We start from the raw sequence: 20,170 nt of genomic DNA on the forward strand, positions 1-20,170 counted from the left end.
AAATAAAAAAAAAAAAGTGGGGATTATTTTCTTGCCCATGAATGGAGGAAAGGAATAAGTGACCAAAGAAGGTAATGGGATTTGATTCTTCTCTTCCTTTAAAAAAGGGATATTTTGCAGGGCCAGCCTGGTAGCACAGCAGTTAAGTGCACACGCGCCGCTTCGGCGGCCCAGGGCTCACCAGTTCGGATCCCCGGTGCGGACATGGCACCACTTGGCAAGGCATGCTGTGGTAGGCATCCCACATATAAAGTAGAAGAAGATGGGCATGATGTTAGCTCAGGGCCAGTCTTCCTCAGCAAAAAGAGGAGGACTGGCAGCAGTTAGCTCAGGGCTAATCTTCCTCAAAAAAAAAAAAAAGTGTTTTGCATTTTAAATCAAGGAATTACAACCTATTTCTCAATGATTGTGCAGGTTTGCTGGCTCAGCATCTCCCCAAATTTTTCAAATTCCCACAGTAAATCAGCACAACCGGTGTCGAAAGCTAAAGCTGCAAGCTATGGAGAATTGAGAGAAAGGGGTCTTTTCCTTTTCCTGTTCTCATGATACTTGAAAATAAATGTCTAAAGAGAAGGAAAACATTACAATAAACAATGCAGAGGACAATGAAGAACATATATTAAGTGTCAGTAGGTCAATAACTGGTACCTCATTTTCCTGTGTTGGACCTGCTAGTTTAAGGCTAATACAAAAGAAAATGTTCTTTTGGAAGGAACACAAAGCAAGGAAAATGAGACAGATTGGAAAACTGCAAAGCCCTTCCGGAAAGGCATGAAATGTACAAAATGCACTTTGAAATTCTAATGCATATTGAAATCAAACAATTTTAAAAATTTTCTACAGTTATTTTACTTTTACACTTAACAGGAAAAATACATAATTTGGTTTAGAAGACATAAATTAGAGGCAATAAGTCTAAAAGAGCGTCTTAGAGCATACTCAGCATACCCCCTCCAAAACACATTCTTCCACAGTTGTGAGGTGTGGTTCGTGATTCCTCATTTGTCCTCCATTTTATGATTCATTAAATCTACAAGCATCCAACAATTTCTCTGCCAACGCTACTTAAGTGCAGATGCTATAGTTGGACCCATGAGATCCATAAGCCTAAGAAACCTCTAAAGGTTGCTGTAAGAGAGATGAATACATTATGAGAGAGCGGTGCCACTATCAAGGGGGAAAGCTATGAGTTTTTGTGGGTATTCCCCCAGCACAGAGGGACCACACACAGGAGAGAATTACGATAACATACGGGGCATAGAAATCAAATTTATTTTTGGTGAGCTGTTTAGGGATTACAAATCAAGAGACAAATAAGCATGATTCTTGGAATTCTGGCTTCAACTCGACAAACTAAAATATTTTTGTAAGTTGACTGTTTCAGAATAACGCTTGGGAGAACGTGATTGTGTATGGATGTCTGGTCCTGAAAGGTGAGTTGTGAGCAATGTTACTGCAGTTCAGACAGCCTCACAGCCATCCCAGACTGGATCTGATGCTCTTCCCCTGCACACGCCCCTTTGCAGGACAGCAGGAAAGAGAGTTCTGGGTAATAGCAGAAAACAGGAGCTGCTCTGATCCATAAAGTCTGAAGTAGCAAGAGGTCAGGGGGTAAGAAGTTTAGGGGGAAGTTAAGGAAGGGGGAGCTGGCAGCAGGAGGAGAATGTGGGGTAGCAGGGAAAGTGAAGCAAAGAATTCTTCCTTTTCCTCCTTCTTCAGCCTCATCCCTGCCTTCCATGGCTGATGCCCTTCCTCTACCCAACCCAGACCTGTTGCACTCTCTCTTTATAGATTCTTGAGCATAGAAAGAACACATTCTTACGTTCTGATCCTCCCCCATCAATATAATGCAATGCCACTTACTTTGCATTACTGCAATAATACTCATATTTTCATTTTAAAAACCCTTCAAGCACGGGAATAACCCACTTCCATTTGATTCACAGCTGTGTTAAATTAAATGATAGTCTTCTTAAGTTTAATGTAAGAAGAGTATCATTCCTATCATTTTCACAGTAAGGGGCCCTTTTCATTACATTGACATAAAATTCGGGAGCCCTCCCATCTCTCTCTCTCCAGCAAACCACACGCTTGCAGCCTTATTTAAATTCGATTTTTGATCTATAAATTTAATAAGGGTAAATCATTCAGGAGTTGGAGAATGGCATGCCTACCTCTGGTATTAAATCTATTTTGCATCATATACCGTATAATTTGAGCTTAAGTATTAGAAAATAACTGCCGGTATTGGTGGAAACTGAAGAAAAGAAGTAGTTGGTGAAAATAAAGGGGTTATTTGATTCAGACCAGGGCTGAGAGTCAGAAGACCTGTATTCTAGTCCCAAGCCACTACAGATCACTTTCTTCATTATAAAATGGGACAATAACATCTGTAATGGGTTGTGATTGGGTATAATGCAATAATAAAGGTGACATAACTTTGAGGAAAAAATGTTCTAAATAAATGCAAGGTGTTATTGCTCTGTTGCCATACTAAATATGCCAAGTTTTCTTGATGATAAAGTTACTTACATTTCAATGGACAATATCCAAACAGCTTGTCCACGTCATAATCTGTAGTGGTTCCACACCAGAGCCATCCATCTGATCGCCCAGCACTTGTGCAATCCGCATACCACTTGTTTTCAAACTTGAATGGGAATGCACAGGTTGCTCCATTGGCATTGCCAAGTAGTGTGTACATGGCTGGAAGAGACATTGACTGGCGCTTAGAACATAAGTGATGCTTCCAATAAGAAGCATACCAAAAGAACCGGTCTTATTCCTCTGATCACACTTTGTGTCCCTACACAGGGGATTCCTGTTTATTTCCCTTCTCCCTCTACCCCAGTCCATTGCTGGGTGTAGACCACAGTCTGTACTTGGGAATAACTCTAGTACCACTTCATTTCTGCTGTCTTTTGGAACAGATTTTCCTCTTTCCTCTTGTGAGGCTAAAGTAATCAGCTCAACTGACACCACCTTTGACTTCTGCGTTTCCTCCAAAACAGAGAAGAGGCCATCCTTCCTCTTGCTTGGGATAATAGCATTATTAAATCTCTAGGTTGAAAAATAAACTTATAGCTGTGTAACCCAAACACATAGTCAAAATTTAAATTCCTCTAACTACTTCCTGTCAAACCCGTTCTCACTTGCGTCTCTCAATGATGGCTATGGGAAAGGGTAGGAATTTTGGCATAACTTTCTAATCCACATTATGGAAAAAAATCACTCAAAACCATTAGATACTATGTACAATCAATATTTGCCTTTTTAAAAACTGAATTCAAACAGATCAAAATGGGAAGCTCTGGGTTCACTTGGAAATTGAAATATAGAATCATTGTTGATTATGATTTTGCTTAAGCCAAAAGGATTAAGGAAGCTTCTGTCTCCATTGACAACCAAACCACTCACCTAGCTAAATTCTCCAGTGTGTTTAAAGTCTCTGTCTTCGTAAGGACACCCCCGTGGGCGATAATAACACACTCCATATTGAAGACACCTCTATATTGAAGACACAATATAGAGGACACCGTCTATATTGAAGTATCTAGCCTCTTCCCACCAGTTGATTTTCAGAATTTGTGCTAGGTAGGAATACTCTTTTCTTAATTAAGTTGTGTAGACTCTATGGCTTTTAAAAGTTCTTTAAAAGCATCATAAAAGTCATTTAGAAAACATAAAGTTTGCAAAACATGGAGCACGGCACCTACCATATATTAAGAGCACAATAAATATGAATTCCTACCCTTTACTCCTGTACTTACTGAGTCCTCCTTAAAAGCTAGGTTTATTTTCAATTACCTCAAAATCACTTTTCTGCCAATTAGGTAGTTGTTAGTAACTTTAAAATAACACTCTAGCTTTTGTTCCCCTAAGTTATAGGACAAGCTTTCCCAATCATATGTTGTGTAAGGAACGTGCTGGATTCAGAAATAGTTATGCCTCTCCATCACTGGAGTAGCTGATCCTTTGTATGAAGAAAATCTGGTAAGATCATCTCAGGGCTAGTTGCACCGTTCATTCAATTAGCCAAGGAATTTTCAGTGCTGGATTTATAGATGTCACTCAGAAATGGCCTTCTCAGGACTAATTCCATTTATTTAGCAAAGCACAGATGAGGCCAAAAGAACCAAGCTCCACTCCAGTCACTTCACTGACAAATCTTGTGACTGCAGTCAATTTACTCTTTGTCTTGTGGTCCAAACTTCCAGAAGACCCTGAGAGCCTTCAAAGTCTACAATTCTGATTCCATTATTCTAAATGAATCCCTGGCCCCAGCCAGTTTTCTCCCCCAAGTTTTCTTTAGAGAAACAGACTCAGCAACACCCTCTCTGCATTGTTTTCAGTCCTAATGTATATTCCAATGAGTGGATCCCAATCCCTCTGAGGGGCTGGGTCTTCTAGCAGAAATTTCTTGAGTATTGGGAGAGAGTTGGGGAGTATGCAAGGTGGGGTCAATGGCCCATCTGCATCCAACCACCCAGGTTTTCATAAAAATAACTCATTAGCTTCCCAGGCCCCTCCCCCAATATGCTAATTTAGAATCTGGGTGGGAGAGGGACCTTGGGATCTGCATTTTTAACAATCTGCCCTCTCCAAGTGATTCTTAAGCATATTAAAGTTTGCGAGCCACTGTCCTACACCCTATGCATATTTTTCTCAAAGCAAACAGAAGAACAGAAAATGGGGGGACTATAGAACTTCAGTTTATATTTTAAAATAAAATAAGAAATCTGATGTCTTAGCACCAATCTTCTTGGTGTTGAATCCCTCAGTTAGGACTGTTGTCCTGTCTGTGGAATTTCACTCAGTCAAGTTTGGGTCGCCCTTGTCCTGCTCCATCATTTTCCATCGTTTCTCCTGAAAGGTTATAGTACTTAGGCTGCCTTGCATATAACTTCTAAACCTGCATTATGTTCAATAAATGCCTTGGGATAACTTTTTTCTGAACCCTCCTTCTCACTCTTCTTCAATTCCTACTCTCCCTCCTCTTTATATGGAAAGAAAATGGAAAGTTGACATCATTGCCTTGAAAGAGCTGAAATCCTATGCTATACTTAGCTATGATAACTAGGTCCAACCAATATTTGCAGCCTCCATAACACAGTAATTTTGGAAACAGGTGATCTTTTGTCCCAAAATGCAGGCTTTCTCTGACCTTGACGTCATTCTAGATAACACTTCACAATAACCAACCACCCAAACCTGGAATGTGGTTATAACATCATCTGACTCAAGAAACCTTTCTGAAAGGCTTCAAGCTCCTTTTTATTTTTGTTTTGCTTTCTTTTCTTTTTCTGTGCAGCCACCAAAGAATGAAATTTTGCAAAGAAAAGAGAAGACTAAATACTCCGATTTTATTTAACTTTCAAGAGCCTAAGGAACTAAGTACATATAAAATTATTTCCTGCCCCACTGATGCTACCATTTTCTTAGATAGCTGACTAAATTCACTGCCTGTTAATTTATAAGCTAATTCCTCAGCTTTTCTAATCTTCTGATTATTATAGTCTCTAAATACCCATAAGGTAATAAATTAGAAACCCAAATTATCAAGGAATGCCAAGATTTCACTTTAGGCAATCTGACTTGGTAAAGACTATTGTTCCAGGGGCTAGCCCAGTGGCGTAGTGGTTAAGTTCACGCACTCTGCTTTGGTGGCCTGGGGTTTGTGTGTTCGGTCCCAGGCATGGACCTACACACCACTCATCAAGCCATGCTGTGGTGGCATCCCACATACAAAATAAAGGAAGATTGACACAGATGTTAGCTCAGGGCCAATCTTCCTCTCCAAAAAAAAAAAAAAAAAGAAAGAAAGAAAGAAAGAATGTTGTTCCATGGATCATTTCTCCAGGGATAACTTAGACTGAAGGAAAAGAACTATTTTGTTGAATTCATTTATCACTCCAACCATCAATGTCAAATGGGAGGCTTCCGGTCAAACATTATAGTGAAAATTAGTCTCTAAAAATTGTAACCCATACTTAAAAAAAAAAATCTTAGCAAAAGTTAAAAAAAAAGTCTTCCCGTTAATTAGAAAGAGCTAAAGTATCATTCAAGACTTTTTACCATATTTATTGACTGTCATATCCTTATAGAACACAGAATAGTTCAAAACAGAAAGGTAATCAATTAACATTTCTAGTGCAGACTAAAGAATATGCTTATTTTCTTGATTAAGTTTCCAAGTAAGAAGATGAGAAAAATTTGACAGAAAAGTAAAAAATTCCATGCTTCTTACCTTCATAACCTCTAGAGCACAAATCATCCGTGGTTCCATAGACCTTCCATCTGCTCCATAAACCTGATCCCTTGTAAAGCATAATATTCTTTTCTTGTCTGTTGCCATAGTTAAAAAATAAATCTTCTCCCTTGATGCCCAAAAGTGTGTCATTTCTGCACTCCCATTTCTGAAATTCACTCTTTGAGTCACAGGCATATAGAGTGACGGGAACCCAATCCGATTTTGATGGCACCCCTAAGCATAATTTTAAGGCCACACTCATAATCTGGGATTCAGACACCCATCGGAATTTCTGTGCTTCATTGTCCTGGTTGCAAACTGCGGTTTGGACCGTACTGGGATTCAAGGCTTCCACGCAGCGCTTGTGATCTTCATTATATATTAAAAATTGCCTAGTGTCTGTTTAAAAAAGAAAGAAAAAAGACAAAAGAAAGAAAGGATGCTGAAATGGTTACACACGACAAAGACAATAATTTAGGTCAAAAGTTCCCAATGTTTCCATTTCCTTAAAGACACGATCACAGGAAAAGGGGTGAAGTTGACTCTGCCTGAGCCATCTCAGCTCCCTCCAGGGGCGCCCTGAGCTAGAGAGAGAGACTGGGTTGAGTGGCCTCTCCGGGAGCATGTGGCTGCTGGCAATTGACTGGAAATCTACAAGATGTCCTAATTCATTACGAGGAGGCTTTAGAGAAGGTCTGCCTTCAATGCACACGATTGCGGTGGAATAAACATAAACAGTGGATAACAGAGAAATAATATCCATCAAAGAAAAGAAAATTTGGGTATGAATACTATAAGTAGTAAAATTAAATACATGTATATCGTGGAATAGATTTTTGAAGTCTGACTCACTCCTGCCTTTTTTAAGATAGCTGAAACATATACATAATTATTGTGATTTTAACATTAGGGGGTATTTTTGTAATTTTAAAAATAATTTTATTTTAGAAAATTTTACCTTCGTTTTATGTCCAGCAAATTTTTTAACTAATGCTTTCTGGGTAGCCCAGGTCTGGACAACAAGAGAAGTTTTTTGTTTTGTTTCCCTTTCCAGCAGTAGGTAATTATCTAATGCAACTTTAGTTTTCGTTTCATTGGCATAGATGATCTAACCTTGTATAACAAAAATGTATTTAAATGTGTAATGATTTGTGAAGTACGCAGTAAAGATTAAATAAATGCAAGTTTTTATATCATTTAAGGTAACATTTATAGGATAACTTTACAAATAACAGTGATTTTTAGACTTGTAATTTGGGACTGGTGATTTAAATAAATATGCATCGATGGATTATGCATATAATATATAGCTGCTAGCTGGCGAAAGTCAACTTCCTCTTGCCAAAAAAAAAGAAAGAAAGAAAAAAGGATCTGCTAAGCATATTTTTTTCCCTCAAATCAAAATTGAGTTCCTGTAAAGGTTTTTCTTTTTGTTTATTTGTTTTTAAGAACAGACAAATGAAAGGAACTGACTCTATTTTAATTTGGGGATATAAACATAAATTAAACACTTCTTGTGAAGTTTTACTATATTCCTTCAACTTAAGTGGTCCTTTCAAAATGAGCTGGTGGTACTGTGGAGTCTGACTAAATGAGCTTCTTATTTTCAATCAAATCATCCCAGTGAAATATAGCAAAGTAATAACAGTACCACTAGGCAAGGCCTTCACTGTTTATGAAGCAATGTCATGAGCCATATTCTGTTTACTGTCCTCAACATCGCTGTAAGCTGAGCATCACCTACACTCTGAGGTCAGTTCTCGGACTACTTAGAGCTTCTAATGGATTTTTGCCTCAAAAGATGATTTTCTCCTGCCACGCTCCTCTATCTGCTCTGGTCCCATACTTGTTGGAGACCTCTTGCCTCTATCTAGTCTGGGTTCCTAAATCAGTGCTACATTGAAACTTTGCCGAGGTTTGTGGGCTGGGTTCCTCATTTCTGTTGGTTTGATTTATTGGAATCAAGACTCAAGAGAGCCTGAATTTAGAACATCTGCTTCTGTTGGCTTCTGTGGAGTTGACATCTGTCAACCAAACACACAATGCCCAACCAAATGTTCTCCCATCCAGCTGAACTGCTTCCCAGGCTTGACCTCATTGTGTTGCTGCCCATGCCCTAGTGTGACAAAACAAGCACCTTTCTGCATTGGCAATTAAAATTGTAATAATACGGTGTTTTGTTCACAATAAAACACAGGAAATAGGAAATAAAAATTTTTTTTTAAAAAATAGTTACTATGATAATTTTCTACACATAAATGTAAATCTAATCTAAAAAAGTAATGCCCTCTGAAAGTTTTGTCCTATATCTTTGTAAACTCAACTGTACTGCCGTTTACATTTAATTTGTGTTCGCTAGTCCACCTATGGTTTTCCAATCTAGACTTATCTTCCACTTTTCAGATAGTTTGGCTCAGTAACATCTAATCGCCAGTAATAAATATCTTCCATCTCAGACTTCAGCCATTTGATAGTATTGTCAACCAGCCAACACCTATCAACCACCCAAATTCAGTCGACCAACCAATTGATGACAAACCATTTGAGGAAAGGTGCTTGAAAGTCTTTATGCATGAAAAGTGTTCCCCTTTCAGAGGTTTTGACACTTATTTGACTTTCATTTCATGTGCTTAATTTTCATCTGTAGTTCCATCTTAACTTTATTCTAAATACAATGGTATTTAATGAGCAAACATCTTGTCTTCTTGTTGTCATTCGTGGTACCACCATCCACCCAGATCCATAAGCCAAAAACCTAGGAGTCATCTCGGGCTCCCCACTTTCCTTCACTTTCTAGGACCAAAGCAGAATCTATTGGCTCTACCCAAAAATATACTGTGATGGTTAATTTTATGTGACAACTTGGCTAGGTCATGGTATCCAGATATTTGGTCAAACATCAGTCTGGATGTTGCTGTGAAGGTTTTTTTTCTTAAGATGTGATTGACACTTAAATCAGTAGACTTTGAGTAAAGTAGATTACCCTCCACACTGTGGATGGGCCTCCTCCAACCATTTGAAGGCCTTCAGAGGAGACAGATGGAGGTCCCCGGAAGAAGAGAGAATTCTTCCTCTAGATTGCCTTTGGACTTGAACTGCAATAACGACTACTTTCTGAGTTTCCAGCCTGCCAACATACTCCTGCAGATTTTGAGCTTGCCCTGCCTCCCCAGTTGCAGGAACCAATGCCTTAAAATAAATATCTCTCAAAAGATAGATGATGATGATGATAGATGGATAGATTAGATAGACAGATAGATAGATAGATAGGTATGGAGATACATAGATACATGGATATATAGATACACACACACACACGCACACACATACCCTATTGGTTCTGTTTCTCTGGAGAACTCTGGCTAATATACATATTCGTTAATCCATTCTTTTCTCTCCATCTCCACTACCACCACTCTAGACCAAGTCACCAGGGTCCTGCTCTGATCTTCCTCTCTTTGAAGTGGAATCATCAAAGAAGATAATGCCTCATCTCCTAGTTTCCTGGGTGAGATGGACCTAACTTGTCACCTGGCTCCAAATTGCAAAACCTACCTCATGTAATGGGTTGTTTCCACTTAGCTATATCAGAGTCAAATTTCTTTCTGTTTTTGCAATCTCTTTAGCAGATTGCCTGTAATACGCATCACATTCTGGTTGAATGCTTATTCAATAACAATTGTTTTCTTTTTCTCCTACCTTTATGAAGAGGTTTTCTAGGTAGGGAGGAGAATTTGTTGTTAACTATCTTTCTCCAACAATTTAAACCCTTCAAGAGGGTACCACTGTACACAACAAAAAGACGTCCAACCACCACATCACAGCTCACTGGGGGGAGCAGGTCTGACCCTGTTTCCCTCTGCCCTCAACTTCTCTCACACCCGCTCTCACTCACCATCCTCCAGCCACAAGACCTTTCTGTTCCTCAAACACTTGAAGATCATTCCCACCTTAGAAACTTCATATTTCAAGTTCCCTCTTCTTGGGGTGCTCTTCAGGGTACTAGCTCAAGAGTCAACTTCTTAGCAATCTGACTATCCTAATATTACTTTCACTTTCTATAAAATATCCATAGTCACCTTAAAATATATATATTTTTTAAAAATTTGTTTACTTGTGTTTTGTCTGTGTCCGCCTACTGGAATGTAAATTCCACAAGTGGAGAGACTGTATCTTTCTGGATCTGTGCTGTATTCTCTCTTTTTAGAGCCTAACAGTCTTTCAACAAATAGTTGAATGAATGAAAGAATATTCAGTGAATCTGAAGCATATTGACTGGCCCCCCGGATCCATTATTTTATTTAATAATTGATAAATGCTGATGGGTCTGATAAATACTACTTTTCCCCATGAAAGTTTATTTTTACCAAAGGGCAAATTATAAATGTTTATACTTATGAAAGTACTTGGAAATGAAAGCACTTGGAAATGCAAAGCTTCTATTTCAATACCAACTTATCTCCTCTTGTTTCCTTGATTTGTCTTTGACATTAGGAAGCACAGAAGATTTGATATTGCCTCCACCAGACAATGCAAGGAAATGTAAAATTATCACTTTATGGTCCTACATTCGTACATTATTCTTCTCCCCAACTTGTCAACATGCAGTTTTGCTTTATCATGGTCCCGGCAATGTCTGTGACTTAAAAAGTCATACGTCTTCCTCTGAAAGTGACTCAAGGCCTTGACCAAAAGGTAGCTTGTGGCATTTTTGCCACTCTTAACTACACCAATGTTTCCTATGTATAAACATTCTGTTTTTTAATCTATACTAATTACGTTATTGTAACAGAAATACAGCAAAGCTGAATAAATTAGGACAGTTGGATAGCTCTATTGATTTTGCTGCAATCTCATTTATGGAATTGAATATGTGTTTCTTTTTTTTTAAACACACATCAGAAATTTATTTACAGAATCAAAGAGGCTCTCCTTCCATCTTAACTCCATCTTCCTAATCTTATTTTTCAACAAACATGTGCCAGGCACCATGCTAGTGACAGTGCAAAGACAAGCCAGAATCAAGTTCCCTGACACACCGAGCTCAGACTCTGCTGTGGTTAATTCAAGGTCAAAGTACATTGAGGATGGTGAAAGGGGTAAAGGGGCACATTTGTAGTAATGGATAAAAACTAGACTGTTGGTGGTGAGTGCAATGCGGTCTATGCAGAAACCGACACACAATAATGTATACCTGAAATTTACACAATGTTATAAGCCTATATGACCTCAATTAAAAAAACACATTTAGGAAAGAAGCAATAAGTTTCAACCCTATATCTTGGGTTAAAAATAACTGAAGACTAAATATCCAATAACATGGGCATGAATTTTCTTCTAAGCATGTTACAGTTTTACATTGTTAACACTGAGCAATTAATTAAATTTTGAAACTCACTGGCAAGGAAAATTGATTCTTAAAAGTGACTATTTAGGTGCTATATTTTCTTAGACATATTTAGACTTTCCCTATGATCAATGAATAAAATGCTGATGTGAAATGTAAAAGAGATTAACTTCTGGAAGATAGAAAAGCTAGATAAGAGGAAAATTTGTGGGAATTTTGTAGCAAATACGGCCAGAATCCCACTTATTTCTTCCAGCCTTTTGCCATTTCAGTGAATGCTGGCCCCATTCCACAATGCCACCAGCACATCTCTGGGCCTGGGGGCGTTTCCTGGCCACCAGAGTCCCCCATGCACGCACACTGCGAAGACCAAGAGGGTGAGAGAAATAACACCCCAGGAGTATAGCCTTTCACCAGTGACCAATGGGAACTGATGAATAAACACCCCAAATTCCTGGCACCTTGGGCAGGCTGACTCTGAGGCACGTATTCTATACGGCCGTGCAGAGCACCCCAGCAGGGCTGAATGCCCCTTGTCCAGAGTGGTCACTGGATCCTTAACACTCCAGTCATCAGCTGCCTTCCCTTCTGGTCTCACCTCCCCACTCCTCTGCCAGTGTGTCCTGAACCGCCCTCCCAAATAATCTCCTTCACTCGAATCATTGTCAGGGGTCAGCATCTCGAGCAAACCAAACTAAGAAATCTGTCCATTAGCATCAGTAAATGAACGCATAACCTACATTTATGTCCCCAAAGAACTGAAAGTAAGTGGAAAACAAATATTGATATGCATCTAGTATATGCACAAAGTATGCTGCGTGCTGGGGCCCCGAGGAAGGCTAAAGGTCACAGCATTCAGTTTAGCAGCACTGAACAAAAGAATAAAGAAAAATTGAGAATTATTTTATTTTTCATTTCAGTCCTTCATTCATTCATCAAATATTCAGAGAAGCTACTAATTTCAGTCACTGCATCTGGCCATTTGGGGAAATACCAGAATGAATCCAATCTGGGTTGTGACCTCAAGGAGAAATTAGAGGCCAAGAGTAAGAAATCCCGCCCATCTCTTGCCTCCCTCCATAAAGATATGACTATCTATACCCTTCCTGGGTCCATTCACTCCCATCTCAGTAGATCTCCTTTGACCTACTGACCTCTTTACCTGTATCCTGGATTCCACCCTCTCCTGCCTCTTCACTCGCCATCCTTTCCTTTCTCCCCTATATCTTTGACCTCAGAATGCCAGGCTCTCCCCCAATGTGAAGACACAAACAAAACCTGTAGGTAAGAAGTTGACACTATCCCATTCTCTGTTCCTCCGTTCATAGCCATACTAATTAATTAGTCTTTATGTATTGTGTCAACCTGATCATGGCATAATCAGAGCTCCACTGTTCACTGACTGTGTAAACTTGGTCAAGTTTCTAAATTACTCTGTGCTTCCTTTTCCCCTTCTGAAAACTGAGAGGGAAATAACATGCCTGTGGGTTATTATGAGAATTAAACGAGGTCATCTAAATGAGCACTTAGAATAGTTCCAGACACAGAGAAATCGCTTGATACATGTTAGTTAATTATTATCATTAACTTGGAAAAATAAGTCTGGAACACAGTGTGAAATGGTTCAGAACACCAGGAAACTAGAGAAAACAGAGAGCTGTTGCAGCAGCCCAGAGAGAGGGACAAAAAGAGACAGGGGGGCCTCAGAGTTTCTAACCTCAGGAGACAGGTCATGTGATGGAAAGAGGTGTATTCTTTGGGGTCAGCGAACTTGCTATCAAAGTCTGGTGCCACCGCTTACTAGCTGCGTTGCCTTAGTTAAGATAAGCATTCTAGCCTCGATTTCCTTACCTCTAAAATGGGGTCAATAATGCTCTGTCACTGGTAGAGTTGCATCGAACTTCTAAATGAGATCATTTATGTAAAGTACCCACTATGTCATTTTGCGCATAGTAAACACTCAGATGTAACAGCCTCTCTTCCCTTTTCCTAGTGAAGAAAGTCTGTATCTCTGAATTATAGAAAAATCAGATGTAGTTTGGAACAATAACAAGAAAAATAGGCAAATCTAAGAGGAATTGAAAAAGAAAGATGACAAGAACATGGTTTTGCTCAATAACTTCAGAAAGTGTCTTAAATCTGGTATTTAAAATAAGTCTTATAGAAAGGGAGAAATGAGAGGCTAGAAATAAAGTAGAAATAGTATAAGAAAAATCGTATGAAAATTAAAACTAGTAAGGGAATGGCAGTGGGGAGTTGCTGCTTGAAGAAATCCTAGATTGGTATTAAACCAACCATTCAACCAGCAAAAATGCATTGCTTCTGTTTAAGAGATAGAACACTCCCTTGGGAGTCAGGAGTCCTGAGCACAAAACAGGCTGTGCCGTTGACTAGTTGTGAGACCCCAGAAAGATCACTTGACTTGTCAGGACCTCAGTTTTCTCAGCAATAAAACAAGGAGGTTGGTTGCACCATCGGACCGCGCCAGAGCTCAAATTCACTGTCTTTTGTTTTCTCTCTCATCGGCCAGTGAGAGCCTACCGTTGGCATCTCTTCCCAACTCTGCCACCAGGGGCATCACATCGATAGTTTGAAATCAACCGTGGCAGTAGTATTACACCATGGAAATCAGTAAATGCACAAATCAGTGCTTTTTTCTTCTGAGAACCAATTGTCAAGTTGCCTGTGAACCAAATCACCCCATTTCAACCTAAGCTTCTCTGCTGAGGTCCAACCTGTGTCTGAGTAACTCTCCCTGTGGCTCTGCTGTGATTATATCTCCACGGAGGTCTAAATGTTGGTGCTGAATACAATTCTCTCAGCTAAAAAGAGAGCAGGGCAAGAAGAAGAGAAAGAAGGGAGAGTGGTTCCCTCTGTGAAGCTTGGCCTCGTGGGCCCCTCAAGGTAAAACACGGATGCTCATGGTGCTGATAACGTAGGATTCTGGTGAGGGAGGTGGAGGAAGGGGTTCCAGTTGAAAAGAAATAAACCACAGCAGAGAGTAGAGAGAACTTTCTATGGGTTTTCTTAATGCATAGGGAGCGGGGGGGGGGGGGGGTTTGGGTGCAGAGAATTCATATATCCTTTATTCTATAGCTAAGTAAGCAGGTGCTCCACTTTTACCAAAACACCTCTGTTCATGGGCTGCAGGGACCAAGAAAAGGTAAACTAAGAATTATAGGCTCTCACGTTTAAAAAGAAATTCTGGAAGGGGCTCCCTTACTCATATTTTTGTTTGTTTGTTATTCTCTAAGTAAACAGATCTTCAGCATCCCCCTGTTTCTCCCATATTTATGCCTACGAAGGGGAAGACATTCATCAGAGTAAGGCATCCTGCTGTCTCGAAGAGAGAAAAATTCCTAAGCAAATTGAGGAACACTTTCTGCCCAAAAGCATTGAGTCAGTTTAGAGGAAATTAGAGGCTGGATCTGTGCTGCCCACCATGGTAGCTCTTACCCCACAGGTCTATGGAATGCTTGAAATGAAGTCAGACTGAACTGAGATGTCCTGTAAGTATAAAATGCACACCAGATTTTGAAAATTTAATTTTAAAAAATGAGTGTAAAATATCCCAATAGGTTTCATATTGAGTAAAGTTGATGAACAATATTTTGGATATATTAGGTTAAATAACATCTATTCATCAAATCAATGTCACCTGTGCGTTTTTACTTTTTTAAATGCGGCTACGTAATGCAGCTAACTGTGCTTCTATCGGACTCCCCTGGATTCGAATCCACATCTCAGACCAGCCTTGAATTTGTCATCCAGCTTCTGTCTGAAGACCTTCAGTGACAAGGAACTTACTCCTAAGCAGATTGTTCTGTTTGAGACAGCACAATCCTTAGAAGAACTTAGAATACAGATATGGATGAACTTTCTAGCCATAAAAACTATGAATGATTAAAATGGTTCACAGGAAAAAAAGAAGGATTGCGGAAATCACATGGAATTCCTTTTGGGGGGATGATCCTTAGACCTACGATGAAGAAAGACCAGAGCTGCCCTCCTTTCAACCAAAAACACTCAGAAGATATTTGTTGGGGGTCAGATAGAAACATTGTGAAATGAAAACTATAATGCACAAATCATAGAGGAAATCCCTCTAAGAATAAAGCAGGGAAGGAACAGTGAGAGAGGAGAGAAGTCAGGAGGAAGACAGGCTCTGTGGGGCTCAGGGCCAGGAGGCACCTCCGACCCCAAGAAGCAGACTGCCTCCTCCAGCCCTGGGCTTCCAGGCGTGGCAGCCAGGCAGAGGTGACAGGTTTTCCATAAAGCTGGTGGTGCAGGGGACTTTTGCTTTTCTCCTCACCACAGGTGTTGAAAAGAATCCATTAACATTGACCCAAAGGGAAGACGTGCCGTAGACCCCAGACCCCAAGCAGAGAGCTTCTGCCTCAGAGCCAACTTACCCAACAGCTGCACGGCAACAGGAATGAGAGAGAGGAAAACCGGGAGCAGGGACAGCCTCATGGCCCAGAGTGTATCCTCTTCTCCCCCTGATGGAGAGGAGGGGGTAAGAAAGAACCAAAACAAGGAGGGCGCCGGATCACCCCTTCCCCTGCTCGGTCCTCAAAGCTGCCCTGTTAAAAAGAAGCGTGAAGGAAGCTCTCACTTTTAAAGGGCTTCTGAAATTAGGGAAAACCTCCAATAAGGAGATATCCTGTCACATGAGGGTGGTTGGAAAAACAGGAATTCAAAGTTACAACTTTGCTTGGTAAGCTAACTTCTGAGAAGAACAGACGCAGAGGAAGGGGAGAAAGGGACACATGTGGGAGAGGGATGAGGAAGGGGGGAGGAGAGGGCAATGGTGAGAAATGAGGAGAGAGGGCTGGCCTGCTGGGAAGACGAGAAGTGAAACAGCTTTGGACCTCGTGGCCTTTTCAGTCAGGGCTGTGTGTGGAGAGCAAGCCCGAGGCCATTACTTGGGCTGGAAAACTGAGGTTCCCTCTGGGAAGTGATGAATCAAGGGTCCCTGAGCAGACAACCTCCACTCTAAAGTGACAGAAAAGGCGTCATTAAAAAGAGCAGCTTTATGGTGGAAACAGTTTGGTGAGGGTTGAAACTGATGCCCCTCATTCTCCATATTCAGTGCTTAGAGTCTCTTTTTTGCTCAGAAAGCTTCAGAAGAAACAGTTCACACAGAGCTTTGTTCCTTTACCTAGAAGAAACATGAAAGAGAGGCTAAACCTAAGAAAGAATCTCAGTAACTCAAGGAGAGAGAAAGTTCTAGGTCTTTTTCTAGAAAGTTCTCTAGAGAAAACAGTGACAAAGGATTTGCAATAAAGTCTTGCTGCCCAGCTTCAATCATAGGGGTCATTTTCAAGTTTGAAAGGGTCCTTTTGCTGGATAAAATCTCCTCTTTTGGTAAAAAGATGTATATTCATTACATGACAAGTGGAATTCTTTCCTTAAGACAAACGGTAACAGATTTTTCATTAACCACAATATTAACCCCTAAACATCTATTTACTTATTTTTCAGAAGTAAAGCATGAATTAAGAACATTTTGAAGCAGATATCAGTAATTAGCCAACCCACAAATGGAGTGTGGCAAATTTAAAAAGAAACTGCTGGAAACATTGTATTTTTTAAAATTTTAAAAGAATGATTTATCTGCAAGTGGAAAGCTCCAACATTTACTCTGTTTGTGATAAAGTTATAAACTTTACTTCTTAATGAGAAATGTGCTATAGTTCTCTTACTGATTTTTCTTTTAACATTCTAAATTTAAGATTATTCTGAGAGGAGGTAAAAGATGGTGAAAATGTAGGACACAGGACAAATGTTTCTTTTTCATTAAGCCAGTGCTTGACTGACAAAAAAGTTGGTTACAAAACAGAATAGATGAAACAAAAATGTTTCTTTCCAAAACATTGCTTCATTGATTTCTCATGAAAAAAATATTGTAAATGAGTCGTGCATGGCTTCTAAATGTAAATAAATTATATACATTTTTTTAAAATTTCATCCTAATTTGGATTTATATCTATTTCAGAAGCAAATAAAATTGAATTCTCTCTACACTCACATTCAGGGTTTTTTTAGTTATACAAATGTATTATATGGCCAACCAGGATCAGTGGTAAAATCTGTGACTTTGAAACAAAAGGAAGCCAACTTTCGCACAAAGAATTTACCGCATGACCTTGACCTTATTGAAACACAGATTTATCAGGCTAGAAGAGGTGACCAAGGCAAAGAAAGAAATCCAACTCTTGGGGGAGTGACATCACAGAAGATGGTGGAATAGGAAGATTTAGCAATCCATCATTTCACCTAAACAGCCATTGAACTGGCAGGAACTGTCTGAAATAATTATTTTAGAACTCTACTCTAGTAGAAAACTTGTAGCATCTGGCTTGACGGAGAGGCTGGTAAATGTTGGCGAATTTCAGCCTTTCCCTTGTGGTAGTGGCTACCATCCTCCATCCCCCATCTTTGTGGGAGGCAGCAGTGAGGGCAGATGACTGTGTTTCTGGTGTGGCTTGCTGGAGCCAGGGTGGACAATAAAGACCTTGTCCTCCAAGTATTGAAGCTGTATATTCTGAAGGTTAGTTGCTGCTTTTAATTGCTTTCACCCCTTCTATTCAACGTAGTACTGGAAGCTCTGGCCAGAGCAATTAGGCAAAAAAAAAATGAAAAGCAGCCAAACTGGAAAAGTAATGTCATCTCTCTTCACAGATGGCATGATTTTACACGTGGAAAACCCTAAAGCATCCACAAAAACAACTGTTGGAGCTAATAAACAAATACAACAAAGTGGAAGGATACAAAATCAAAACACAAAACATCAGTTGCAGTTCTATACACTATTAATGAAAAATCTGAAGATGAAATTGAGAAAAGTCCATTTGCAATAGCATCAAAACGAATAAACTACTTAGGACTAAATTTAACCAAGGAGCCCAAAGACTTGGAAAATACGAAACATTGCTGAAAGAAATCAAAGAAGATCTAAATAAATGGAAAGATATCCCATGTTCATAGAATGGAAAACTTAATATTGTTAAGATGATGATACTACCCAAAGACATCTACAGATTCAATGCAATTCCCCTCAAAATCTCAATGATGTTTTGGCAGAAATAGAAGAACTCATCTAACATTCACATAAAATCTCAAGAGATCCTACATAGCCAAAACAATCTTGAAAAGGAACAAATATGGAGGACTCAGTTCATACTTTCTGATTTCAGAACTTGCTACAAAGCTACGGTAATCAAAATAGTGTGGTACTGGCATAGGAGAGATATAAAGATCAATGGAATAGAATACAGAGCCCAGAAAGAAACTTTACCTGTGTGGTCAATTGATTTTTTACAATGGTTCCAAGACCACTCAATGAAGAAAGAACAGCCTTTTCAACAAATGATGCCAGGAAAACCGGATATCCACATACAAAAGAATAAAGTTGGACTTTAACCTTATACTGTATATAAAAATTAGCTCAAAATGGATCAAAAATCTAAACTTACAAGCTAAAACTGTACAATTTTTAGAAGAAAACATCAGAAAAAATCTTCATAGCATTGGATTTGATGATTCTTGGGGGGGTATGACACAAAAAGCACAGGCAACAAAAGAAAACGTAGATAAATTGAGCCCCATCAAAATAAAAAGCTTGTGCATCAAAGGACACTACCGAAAGAGTGAAAGGACAAGCCACAGAATGGGAGGAAATATTTTCAAAGCGTATATCTGATAAAGGATCAACACTCACAATACATAAAGAAGTACAAATCAACAGCAACAACAACAAAATAATCAATTTAAAAAATGGGCAATGGACTTGAGTACATTTCTCCAAAGAAGATACACAAGTAGCCAATAAGTACATGAAAAGATGCTCACCATCATTAGGGAAGTGCAAACAAAACCACAATGGCATATCACTTCACACCCATTTAGATGGCTGCTACCAAAAAACAAAAAGAGAAAATAAGTGTTAGTAAGGATGTGGAGAAATTAGAACCCTTGCACATTCCTGGTGGGTATATAAAACGGTATAGCCACTATGGAAAACAGTTTGGCCCTTCCTCAAAAAATTAAACATAGAATTCCCATATGATCCAGCAATTCCACTTCTGAATATATACCCAAAATAATTGAAAACAGAGACTCAAACAGATATTTGTATACCAATGTTCATAGCAGCATTATTCATACTAGCCAAAAGGGAGAAGCAACACAAATGTCTATCAGCAGATGAATGGATAAACAAAATGCAGTATACACACACACACACACACAATGGAATATTATTAGCCATAGAAAGGAATTCGGATACTTGCTACAGCATGTACAACCTTGAAAATATTATGCTAAGTGAAATAATCCAGACACAAAAAGACAAATATTGTATTATTCCACTTGTACGATATACATAGAATATGCGAATTCACAGAGCCAGGAAGAAGAGGTTACCAGGAACAGATGGGGGAGAGGAAATGAGCATTAGTGTTTAATGGGACAGAGTTTCTGTTTTGGATGATGGAAAGGTTCTGAAAATAGATAGTGGTGACAGTTACACAACACCATGAATATACTTAAAGCCACTGAACTGTACAAGT

At 39.3% G+C, this 20,170-nt stretch overlaps 1 protein-coding gene across 1 annotated transcript in view; it reads right to left on the reverse strand.

Moving 5' to 3' along the window:
* The window catches only part of MRC1 (mannose receptor C-type 1), an 89,023-nt gene extending 72,813 nt beyond the window's left edge, over nucleotides 1-16,210 (reverse strand). The window contains exons 1-3 of the mRNA XM_014846032.2: nucleotides 16,010-16,210; nucleotides 6,248-6,649; nucleotides 2,533-2,706 (exon numbers count right to left, since the gene is read on the reverse strand). Coding sequence (XP_014701518.1) covers nucleotides 2,533-2,706; nucleotides 6,248-6,649; nucleotides 16,010-16,070 — 637 coding nt within the window. The 5' untranslated portion in view covers nucleotides 16,071-16,210. The remainder of the gene's footprint in view (nucleotides 1-2,532; nucleotides 2,707-6,247; nucleotides 6,650-16,009) is intronic.
* Nucleotides 16,211-20,170: the final 3,960 nt, after the last annotated feature.

The sequence above is a fragment of the Equus asinus genome, chromosome 29 (genome assembly GCF_041296235.1).
Source record: "Equus asinus isolate D_3611 breed Donkey chromosome 29, EquAss-T2T_v2, whole genome shotgun sequence".
NCBI lineage: Eukaryota > Metazoa > Chordata > Mammalia > Perissodactyla > Equidae > Equus > Equus asinus.